Below are 12,511 nucleotides of genomic sequence, written 5' to 3'. Positions count from 1 at the left end.
CACTCGCTCTGTATGACACAAATGCACATTGCATAAGAAATTAACAGGAACTTATAAAGATACCGAAAGAGTCATGAGAAGAACAGTTCATGGAAAGAAGAGGGCGGGTGTTCAGTGAGAAAACGTCACCATAAGACTTAGAGAGTTTACAGGCCCACCACACAGTCTGTCTTCATTGACGTCAATTACGCCTGTGCTTCTCAAATCACGCACTTCATGAGCAGGTGTTATTTTCATCACGTCCTCTTTTGGTGTCTTGTGCAACAGTGTGTTGAAGCATGTGAAAATGGAACTTAATGTATGATTTCATAGATCGAGTCGGGGCAATGTCACTGGTAGTTCGGGCCAAAAGTTGAAGAATTGTATCTTTAGGATTAATGGGCAGGGGTGAACTGGCCTATAGGGAACTCTGGAGATTTCCCGGTAGGACATCTTTTGTGTGGTATTTCTAAATTTTCCCATAGGAAAAGCGTTGGGCTTGCTGAAAATATGTAATATGGGGCCATTTTGAAAATTATTTCCAGGGCTTCTTTTGGTTCTCAGTAATTATTTCCAGGGCCTCTTTTGGTTCTCAGTAATTATTCCCAGGGCCTCTTTCGGTTCTCAGTAATTATTTCCAGGGCCTCTTTTGGTTCTCAGTAATTATTTCCAGGGCATCTTTTGGTTCTCAGTAATTATTTCCAGGGCCGCTTTTGGTTCTCAGTAATTATTTCCAGGGCGTCTTTTGGTTCTCAGAAATTATTTCCAGAGCCTCTTTTGGTTCTCAGTAAATATTTCCAGGGCCTCTTTTGGTTCTCAGTAATTATTTCCAGGGCCTCTTTTGGTTCTCAGTAATTATTCCCAGGGCCTCTTTCGGTTCTCAGTAATTATTTCCAGGGCCTCTTTTGGTTCTCAGTAATTATTTCCAGGGCATCTTTTGGTTCTCAGTAATTATTTCCAGGGCCGCTTTTGGTTCTCAGTAATTATTTCCAGGGCGTCTTTTGGTTCTCAGAAATTATTTCCAGAGTCTCTTTTGGTTCTCAGTAAATATTTCCAGGGCGTCTTTTGGTTCTCAGTAATTATTTCCAGGGCCTCTTTTGGTTCTCAGTAATTATTTCTCTTTTGGTTCTCATTAATTATTTTCAGGTCCTCTTTTGGTTCTCAGTAATTATTTCCAGGGCCTCTTTCGGTTCTCAGTAATTATTTCCAGGGCCTCTTTTGGTTCTCAGCAATTATTTCCAGGGCGTATTTTGGTTCTCAGTAATTATTTCCAGGGCCTCTTTTGGTTCTCATTAATTATTTCCAGGGCCTCTTTTGGTTCTCAGTAATTATTTCCAGGGCCTCTTTTGGTTCTCAGTAATTATTTCCAGGGCGTCTTTTGGTTCTCAGAAATAATTTCCAGAGCCTCTTTTGGTTCTCAGTAAATATTTCCAGGGCGTCTTTTGGTTGTCAGTAATTATTTCCAGGACCTCTTTTACTTCCCAGTCCACCCCTGTTAATGGGAGACTTATCAAGTATGTTATAAGAAACACACAGTGGTGACAATGCATATGCATGACTTATTAAATCCATGGGAGCTATTGGGCCCAGTTTCTGGTAAAGCAGCACATACAAATGCTTATTTGTGGTCAGAAAACAAGAAACAGGAACAGAAACAGAATTAAATATAAATGAAGACAACAAGGTAGTAATAGTAGTCGAAGTAGAAAGACAGAATGAAGAAGGGTAAGGAAGAGGTTCAACAGGCACTGGGTATGATCAATGCAATCCTCATTTGACATTAATAAGAATTTGTGTATGTATAATCTTAATAAAAATGATTAGTATCACATCAAATCTTCTTTAAGTGGTTACAATTACACGAAAACACACAGAAATAAGTAGAAATATTGCAAATGAAAAATAGATGTGGATAATTTACTGTACCCATTCTTACAAGGCATCACTGAAAGCTATATTTTGCATTCTTGTACTTGGGCACTCTGCGTCCATGACTCTCGTCTTTTCCATGTTCCTGCATAACGTGTTAATCACACCTTAGTAACATTGGGCCTCCTCACAAGTTGGGCGGAGCGAGAAATGCGTCGGTAAGGCTATTACCGCTGCATTACTGGTCTGCCCAACTATGAGTTGGGCGGAAAGTTGGGGATTCGCCTCCAGCTCTGAGCTGAGGGTAAATCTGCCAACTTTCTGCCCATTTTCCGCTACTAGCGCTGCAGTAATTGTGCCCAAAATGCCCCTTTGGGTTCAATGGACCCAATATAAATGGGGACTTACCACTGTAGCACAACTCAGGATCTGGCGCTAATAGCACCGGACCGAGTTGCGGTAACGCTATTTGAGTTGGATGGTATCCCGGCGGATTTACTGCTCGGATACCGCCCACTCGTGCTGAAGGTCATCGACATGTGTCGAGGAAGTACCTTGGATTTTATCTGAAGGTAGTGAAGAAAGTGGGAAATTAGCAAAAGTTCATATTTTTTCTGTATTACATAATTCAAACATTATAAAATACTCCTATAAATCTATGAATACTGTCGGGCTGTATACATTACTGCTCATCCATCAGAAATAGAATCACAAAGCTGAATCTAAAAACTGGGAAATTCTATTTTAAGCACCAGAACAACCCCTTCCCCAATCTCAACAGAGTGGGCCTCATTACAAGTTTGCTGTGAATGGTGCCGGTGCATCCGACATGCTCTGCTCGCGGGTGCCGGTACCCCCGCCAGGTCAGACCTGGTGGGTGCAAAGGCACCCACGAGCAGAACTCGTAGTTTGCCGGCCCGGTAACTACGGTACCGGCAAGCTTACCAGTACCGTAGTTACCAGACCGGCAAACTTGTAATGAGGCCCATTGTGTTTTTTTTAAATGTGACACTACTCAGAATATTGCAACACATATTAATTGAAGACATTGATGACATAGCACAGTGACAGAGGCACACATTGCAAACCCTTCTAAAAGCTGCACAGTGACAGAGGCACACATTGCAAACTCTTCTAAAACTTTGATTACCATGATTTGTAGTCAGCAAACCTTTGTCCATACCCTTCTAAGCAGGTGTGGGTATGTGGGATGTATGTGTATTTTTGTTGCATAAAATAGAGCATTCTAAGCATCAGTGCAACACAATTTGGCCATAAAATGCAGAGCATAGAAGGTGATGCGGCCCCCCAACTCTTTGGTTCAGGGTTGTGGTGCCTTGTAGTGTGGACCAGATGTACACTTCTCTACATCAGTCTTCATGAGGTTCAAAGTCTCCTGCAGGTGGTCCACAGCCTTCTTCACCTGAATCACCCACTTAAGGGTCTGAGAGCCATCTTCTTCGGGGGCAGACTCGGGTAGAGGCTCCCCTGCCTCTTCCTCCTTCACTGGATTCGGGCCTGTTGGAGAAAGAGGTGCAGGTCAGATGGGTCTACTCTGGGGAGGCGAAGGGAAGGCGAGGCAGTGTATTGTGACTGAAAAAATGTAATTTCCCAATACGGTGTTTATACATTTGATTAGTGTGCCATCCTTGCGGACTATCACTGTTTATTTTTAATAACCGTTTCTGATGGGTAGCGCTTTATAACTAATCTAGCAAGATAGAAATCCGGACATACGTTTCTGAATTCTTTCTTATTAAAATGGTTTTCACCTGAGAAATAACATAAGGCATGAGGTCTCACACCGGGTTTCATAATGGCACTAATATTGCATTTAGATGCTAAAGGTTTTCTATGAAAGTTTTAATATATTTCATTTAAAGACAATGAAAATGAATTTATGCGCCAATGGGCAATCCAATGATTAATCATACATGTGTCATTTGGACGTCATACCTGGGCAGCCCCTTCTCTTTATCCTTGGCACCCAGGGACCTAAACCAGGGAGCCAATTATTGGTAAACACAGTAGGAATCTCTGGGGGAAAAAGCCAAATAGTCTCGGTTGCAAAAAAATACACTGAGTTCTTGAGGTTTTTTAAAACAAAGTCTTGACCGTAGTCCAATATCCTCTTACTCCAAGGATCGTCTCAAAAAGGCCTACACCGGGAAAATGTATGCTGTGCATAGTGTGAAATATCTTAGGGTATCTCACCTAGCAAACCTCAAGAGTCCCTTATTCAGGTGGCCAAGAAAGGGAGGACCTTCTTTTATCCCGACACGAAAGGCAGACAAGCAGGAAAAGGTCACCTGGGTAGGGGAGCCTGGGATTATGCTCAGGCGAATGCCCAAAGGCAGACACGGTATCTTGCCAGAGGAGAGCAGGGAGAGATATGTGAGGCTTTCATGGGCTGTATTACATCTGCCTCCCTTCCACCCCTTAGAACTCTCCTGCCCCGAACTAACATTCCCCTGCGTACGTAATCAATCCTCTAAGGTCCAAAACTCGGTTACACCCAAAAAGCAAAACTCCCAGAATCATTGTTTCACTGGTCTCCATTCAAATACTTGCATGCTTTTCTTCCCGTCCCTCTCATTATCATTTTTCGCATTCCCAACCTGATCGGAAAAAACACTATGATTCCCACAATCCCCTTTGTTCATATCACGAACCCCGTTATTTCCTAGCAAACCCTGCCATTCCCGTTCCTCTGATTGTCATCTTTTGAAACCCCAATCTCCTATGACAGAATACTACCGGTCCCACGATTCCCTATGTTCTGTTCTGCATCCCGGTCAATCTCGTCCATTTCGCAAACCTTCCCCATCCTACCCCGTAGGACACTCGAAACCTCTAACACCCTCGTTTTCCAATACAAATATTTTTTGTTACTGTGATAGAAAATGGACTAAAGATGGAACTGTTTACCTGACATGTCCTAACGCAAGGGTCAGGTAGAGTCAGGTAATTACTGGCGATAACCACACACACACACCTGACAGCCCTTTCCTTTCCCCACAGGGATAAAAGGTGGAGGAAGAGAGAACACTACGAGCACGGCAGACAGCACAACGAGACACCTAAGCAGGCGTGGCAGTTCAAGAGAAGGAGAAAGTCGGTGGGAAGCAAGAGGGTAGTGAGGAGAGAAGTTACCTTGCCCTTTTTGTCCCAGACCTGCAGAACCTTTGTGGGGGAGAGCCTAAGACCGCAGGCAATAGCAAAAGTGTCTTGCAACAGATATCAACGATACACAGAGCGTGTCGACGTTGATAAGCAGGAGCGAGGGAAACTCCTGCTACCGTGGTACCAGCCTTGATTCCAGTAAAGCAGAAAGCCAAGCGGTCCATCACAGCCAGTGAGTCGAGGGGACCGATAAGAGCCAGGCTGTGTTGAATGAGGAACGTAAAGTGGCAAGTTTGAACCTAACTTCAATGAACTGTGAAAGAAATGTAGAAGTGTTGAGAGGAGACCAGTGGAGACCAGCTGCAGAGGTAACCGGCACCACTTGGGTGTCGCTCCGAGAGACCCTGGTCGATCACCGTCTCAGCAAAACTACAGAAACCAGAAGGCCGTAGGAAAGTTACCAGAAGAGATCAAAGTGGTCGTACTGGAGGTCTAGTAAAATCTTCGTACAATCGAAAGACTTTGATCTACAAACGTGAGGAAGTAAGGGAAGTGAATCCCGCATCGTGAAAGTAAAAAGGGGAAAGTGAATTCCATGAACATTACAAGTGAAAGTGAAGTGAAGTTGGCGAGAGTGAACCCAGAAGAGGGGTGCTAATGAAGAGGGGCAAAGTCTAAAGTCCAGAGTAACAGTGTGTTGACAAAGGCAAGGAATGTCCACTATGAACTGTTTAAGAAGACATTGAGATGGTGAGGTTGGACAAGAGAAGTACACTGTCCCATTGGTTGTTAGGAATCCGAGCCCTACCGGGAGAGAAACCAAGAGGCACCGTCGGACAGGAGAAGTACGTTGTCCCTCTTGTCATAGAGAATCCAAGCTCAGCAGAGGGAGATCCAGAGGTGGAAGGCTAACACCTCGAAAATACGTAAAGCAATCACGTGAAAATGAGCAAGGGAGGTTTACAGCAAACTGTTGAACAGACTTTTTTTGGTGAGAACAATAGCAGGAAAACTTGTTGAAAGCCATAAGGAACCCCGCAGAGGGAGGCTAACAGTCGAGACGGGTCCGAGCCTGAACGAGGGAGATCCAGGGATGAAGTTCACCCAAAACCCATTAAGAAGAGGAAAAGATTTGAAGGGTCAGCCCCAGAAGAGGAGTAGCCGGGGGTAAAATCATCATGCGACGTGAACTGCAAAGAAAACTTTGTGTTTGTTTGTTTTGTGAGTAGCAACCGGTTTTCAAGAAGAAACTAAACTTGGCCATCACCGGTCCTGATTGCTGCCATTGGAACTGTTAACTTATGTTGGGAAGGCTCGAGTGTGTGCTGTGCTCCAAGCTCCCATCTTTCCTGTGCTTCAAACGTGGGGAAGGGAGTTCCAAGCTACCGCATCCTGACATATTATTTATGAACACTCCTTTCTTTTCTTAAAAACGATCCCACACCCTTTTTGTATTAGTTGTGAGGTTTGGCAATAGGTTTCTTAGTTTAGGCTTTTATTATCTGGCACGACATCACAAGGACTGCTTTATTTTTCATTTCATGGTTGACACTTGTTCCTATTTTAGATTTAGTTTTAGAGTAGGCATCTTTCCACCCTACATACAGTTCAATAAACACCCTTGAACTGTGATCACTTGTGTCTGTCTTACCGTTGTCAACATGAGTTCCTTACAATAGCCACATAAAGATGGAAAGCCGGTGACTATGGAGAAAAATATAGCCACTCACTTTAAGAATATGGCACGGGTTCAATAGTAGGAGAACAAGGAATCACGAGAGCTACTAAAATCTTTCAATCAGAAGCACGCAATAATCTCAGTAAAGCTCACACAGAAATACCTGACCTGGGCTAATAACCCGAACCAAAGAATATTTATATCGAAGGCAAGGTTCAAATGTCTCCGACTTAGATCACAGACCTCGCTCTGGTCAGGTATTCTGGCCGATTCTTATTATCAACTTTGCTGAGCCTCGGTAGAACACGTAAGGCATTTTTTTTGTTCAGGTTATACATGGATTAGGAGGCGTACATTGATACATTGATACCCCTGCTAAAAGAGGCTAGTTTTGCTCAGTGTCATCCAGCTTTATTCTACCTAGTGTGAGTAGATTCTTCGAAGGTGGGCTGGACTCGCTTGATGTATTTGAGGCAAGCATGGTCTGGGAAAACTAAACTATTAGCACTTTAGATAATATTTGCACACATACGTTGGTACTGTCTTTATTTGTTCATTTGTCCTGCTCACCAAAAACTCCTTTTTTAAGATATGTCCGTACAATTGCACTTGGTATCTTTGTGGTTTAAATCTGTGTTTGTATTTGAGGCAAGAATAGCCAAGGTGAAACCAATTATTAGAATTTCAGGCAATATTTGCACGGGTATGCTGGTACTGTTTTTAGTTGTTTATTTGTTCTGCTTACCAGTAGTATAATTGTATTTTGTATTATTGCCGATTGTATCTTCGTTTGCATTCATGAATTTCGGTGTTATATATGATTATGTAGTCTGTTATATTGTAAAATGATTTATGGATTAATTGTATCCAAATAAACATTAATGATGATGATGATTAGCGCTTTGCAACACAATTATGTTGTATACAGTGCCTTACAAATGCTCAATCGAATAAATAAAATACAATAAATAAATAAAATAAATGATAAAGATGGATTTTTCTGAGGGTACTTATAGGCAGATTTGCTCCATGACAGAGGTGGCTATTAAATATGGGATAGATGTTGGGGCTGAAGTGCTAGACTGGAACTACCAAGGAGCAGGAAAGTTACTCTTGTTCAATCATGGACCAGAGCTGTTCATTGTCCAGGAGGGCTACTCCATAGCACAGCAAATATGCATGGTTCACCCACCTACCATTCCAACCAAAGGAAGTTGAAGAATGTGCCCTTTGGTTCGGAGTGAGAAGTGGTTTCGGCCATCCGGTCTTCCCCTACATTTGCCCGTGGTCTTTTTTACCAGTCCAGAAAAGGGACCGGATCTGGCTTAGAGACAGAGTCCATCAGCGCACAGGGAGGACTCCACTATTTTGTCCCTGGAACGCAAAACACTTTACCAATATGTACAGACTTTACCACAGCCAAATGGAATGATCTGTTTTTGCAGGTTTCCATTGAGAAGACCATTTCTGCAGAAGAGGGCAGGCACAGGAGTTCTTGTTGTATCAGGTCATGACTAATATTAAGGGAAATATTCAGTCTCTGTACCAACCATTAGTACCATCACTGTTTCAAAAGGATGTTTTAAATCTCATACATTGCCACCTATCAGCAGACTTCAGGTTCTTCGAGTTAGAAATGTATAAACATTGAGAAATATTGTGCTGAGTGTTCCATCTGCTAGAAGTGCAACTGCAACAAACAGGGATGGATACTATAGGTCTTCCAAGCCTCTTCGAAGCTTAAAATCAATATATTCTAGTCATTGTAGATTATGTTTCTCAGTACCCAAATGACATCTTGCTGAGGAATAACTTGATTCATATCATCCTTGTTCCCTACAGTAGGCAGTTGGGGTTTGAAAAGAAATACTCAACATATTATAGAATAATCGATCAGGGGACCAGCTTTAAGACAAAGTGGATGAGTGAGTTATAGAACCTGTTACAATTAGAGAGCCTCTGCACCTCCATATACAGACCTCAGATGAATGGCTTGCTGGAACGATTCTGCCAAACCATTAACAAATATTTACGAAAACTGCTCAGGGAAGACGCTAAGAACTGGGATGAGCAGTAAGCATGAGTCCTTTTCAAAATGAGAAAGGCTCGACAAGCATCCACTAGTTTTCCTCCATTGAATGGGTACATGGCAGGAAGCTATGTGGAGACTTAGACAAACCAAGAAAGGACTAGGAGAACCTGGACGAGAGTGGGCAAAAGACAACCCAAATTGTGCAGCCCACTCAGGGGAAGACTTGACTAATCAAGAACCTCACTCGCCAGCATTTGTGGAGGAGCCAAGAAAAGCAGAAGCATTTGTATGATTGGCAGGCCCAACTAGGAAGCTTCAAGGATGGTGACCATATCCTCATAGTGTGATCAAGTTCAGAAAACAAATTGCTGCCCAAGTCATGGACCCCATCAAATTGCTAAAGTATTGAGTGATCTTAGTTAACAGGCCCGGGAAGCTGACTACTGGAAAACCATTAAAAATAACATGTCATATGTACTCAGTCACCCAGAGTCTCCATAAGGCAGGAGTGAAATGAAACCCAAGGAAGTTTTATGTTTCTCTGACTTCAGTGAAGCCACAGAATGCCATGGTGTAGGCTGTTCAAAAATTCCCTTCACCCAAAACTAAGAAGGAAGTGCAATCATTTTTCAGTTTGGTGGGATATTACTTCAGATTCATTCCAAATTACTCAACTACTACCGGACCTCAGAGCAACCCACTAAAAGGCTCATTGTTCACCATATAGCCTGGTCTGAAAGTACACAATATGCTTTCAGGTGGTTGAAGAGCTCCCTGTGCCATAGACCACCTCTGATCATTCCAGATTTCCACTGCCCCTTTATTTCACAAATGGACGCCTCCACAGTGTGTCTTGGGGCAGTAATTTCACAGATAAAGAATTAAAAGTCTATCCTATCCTGTTTATTAGTAGAAAGCTCTTGCCATGAGAAGGACATTATGCCACCATCGAGCTAGATTGCCTGATGGCAGATGATGTGGTGGCCAAGGGGGACGGGATGCTGCCACAAGCCATGTGATTTTGGGCCTATTGCAGAATTGGGGAGTATCCCCTAGCTACCTCCACCATGTGATCACCAGCAGAAGAGGGTGGCCACTTGTTTTCTGTGCCACTCCCTGTTCTCCAAAAAGATTAAGTACACAGTCTCTCTAGACATGTTATTAAAATTCAGGAGGCAGATGATCCTTTCAAACAATCGTTGTGGGCTTGTCACTGCTCCCTTTACATTGGATGTGTCACAATGTGTGAGAAAACTTTGTTTGGGATCACCAACATTGTTCTCGTGCAGAGTGGGTCAGGTAACATTCAGAGAAGGAGAACAGGGCGAGCGAGGAGCTATGCGACCAGCAGCTCCTCTGGCAGATGTCCAGACAGCCGCTCCTGCACACAGGTGCTAGTCTCATAATAAACGCAAGATGATAGTCAGCCTTTTGAAGTCCAGTTTACATAATGTGGCCCTCCCATGGGAGAACCCACCTCAACAAATCATCAGGCCACTACATTGAAACCAATCCTGTGACTGTAGCAATAAGAATACACACGTGCAGATCCTGGATTTTGGCCTGACTCTGGGGAGTGGATCCAGCCATATAATAAGGAACACTCAGGAAGGGAGAATGTGGTAGTTTGGGGTCAGAGCAGAGGCGAGTTTGGTGAAGGCCTGGACAGGAGGAGAGAGGCATAAGGAGGAGAGTTGAAGAAAGGGTAGTTGGAGACAGGAGCAGTGGAGTGTGGAAGGGAGAGGTAGATAGGAGTGGGATAGTGGAGGAGAGAGGATAGTTGGAGGAAGGAGGAGGTGAATTGTCATGGGATGTATGAGGGAGCTATCAAGGGGTGAAAGAAGGAGGTAGATTGTTATCACACGGTCTGAGGCGTTATCAAAGAGGAGGCAAGTTGCTATCAAGGGGTTGCAGGAGATATCTTGGAAATAGAAGAGGAAGTGAATTGCCATTGGAATGATGGTAGAGGCATGTTAAGAAGACTGAGTATGACTTGGATGTCCAGTGCATGCTTGAAGCTCAACCCCTCCAAGACCAAATTCCTACTCCTCACCAAAAACACAGAATACCGAGATATACAGACCTGGCCTAAATTCTGCATCTCCGGTGGACAGCGCACCACCGGAAGCCAGGACACGTGCAAACTTGAAATCCGCCGCTGCAAAAAGGAAAGGACCAGAAAACAAGCCTTCTCTGCCTACGCCCCAAGACTATGAAACCTCCTCCCATCAGCATCAGACTCACCCTCACGCTCCTACAATTCAGAAAAGAACTCAAGACCCACCTCTTCAAGGAGTCTCTTCTCTTCAACAACTAGGCCATCACGTTGCCCCTCGGGCCACCTGACTCTGTAGACGCTGCCCCCCCTCTCCTCCCTGTTAGGGAGAATTCTCTGTATAGGCTAATTTCCCAAACCTAGTGAGTCCCCCAGCAGCTTTGCTGGATTTTTGGGGTTTATTTTTTTCTCCTTCTAAGAGTGAGACTCTTTTTTCTCCCACTCTTAGGCATGATTTGAGAATTTCCTTTGACTTTGTAATTTGTTTTATGGGCTATGGGGTCTTTTACTCCATAGGGCTTCATGTGTTTTTGGTATGTGTGTTACACAGCACCCTCAGTGCAGTAACACAGGGGTGTCATAGTGACCCCCAAACATAGACTCCATACCCTGGGACTGACTCCTGTCTCCCAGGGCATGTAAAGTCACCATTGACTTTACTAGTCTTAAATTGTGAACAGAACCAGTACAAACCATCATATTGTGGAAGTACTGGTAGGGGTAATTAGATTGCCCCTGGGTCTGTTTTTCGAGGGGGCACTGTGCAGTCCCCCCTCGTCAAGTTTCTGGCTGGTGGCAGTGGTTACCACATGAAATATTCCACCGGAATATTTCCTATGGGATTTTCCCATTCATTTTAAACGCACCACTTTTTTAGTGCAATGTTAAAGATACCGCTGGGTTATTTAATTAATATTTATTCCCCGGTTGGGTCTTTTTGCCAGGACTCAGTTCTAAAATGGCGTTTGTGTTTGCCTCTATAACTCCAACCCAAGTCGAGCCCTTTGTTCCACTTTTGGCGGGCTTCTGCAAGGAAGCTTCCAAAAGTGGTGCCGTTCTGTCTGGGTCTACAGGATGTGTGGGAGGGGGGGGGAATAGGCACCCTGGACTGAGTTGCCTCGGCAACTCAAGTCGCACTCTTGTGTGATTGGCCCAGTGGTGAGCCGCCCGGCTCACCACTTAGCATGTTTGAGTGACAGCTAGGACTGATGAATGTGGGTTTTCTGCATAAAAGCAGGGCTTTGGGGACTGGAACTTCAGAAGTTGCCACAGGACCTAAAGAATCCGAAGAGGGAGAAGCTGAGCCGACCTGCAACGATGACACCACCAGTGGAGCCCTGCTGAACCGACTCACCACTTCCCAACGACAGAGAAGATCTTCTTCCTGGAGAGTCTTCTTCCTTTGAACTGGTGGGGTTAACCAGTTCGCCCTCTTTTCGCCTTCCTGGATCGTCTCATGGTCCAATCGCCTGTGCCAAGCACCCGGCGGCCGGATAGCCACGCTTCACCACTAAAGCAAATAAAAGGGTAGTAGCTTTTAACCGGGAAACTCCGCGGAAGTTTCATCCCTGGCAGTGCAACGACCTCCAGCTTTCCTCCACGTCGAGATCTTTACTTCCCCTGGACGAAGCACCGACTTGCACCCGCTGCCAGGAACAACTGCCCCCGCTGGAGCTTTCTCACCATTTCAAGTACTGTGTCCCGGCTGGTCTCCCTTGCAACAGACTGTTCAAGGTGTCCCGTAAATCCTTGACTCTCTATCCTGGGGTGACCA

At 44.4% G+C, this 12,511-nt stretch overlaps 1 protein-coding gene across 1 annotated transcript in view; it reads right to left on the bottom strand.

The window, feature by feature from the left end:
• Nucleotides 1-1,877: 1,877 nt before the first annotated feature.
• The window catches only part of LOC138581095 (programmed cell death 1 ligand 1-like), a 50,923-nt gene continuing 40,289 nt past the window's right edge, over nt 1,878-12,511 (bottom strand). Inside the window, exon 3 of the mRNA XM_069652172.1 lies at nt 1,878-3,366. Coding sequence (XP_069508273.1) covers nt 3,170-3,366 — 197 coding nt within the window. The 3' untranslated portion in view covers nt 1,878-3,169. The remainder of the gene's footprint in view (nt 3,367-12,511) is intronic.

The sequence above is a fragment of the Ambystoma mexicanum genome, chromosome 3p (genome assembly GCF_040938575.1).
Source record: "Ambystoma mexicanum isolate Mex_15411 chromosome 3p, UKY_AmexF1_1, whole genome shotgun sequence".
Lineage (NCBI taxonomy): Eukaryota > Metazoa > Chordata > Amphibia > Caudata > Ambystomatidae > Ambystoma > Ambystoma mexicanum.
Note: the sequence above shows the minus strand (reverse complement) of the source record. Positions and strands in the feature narration are given on the sequence as shown.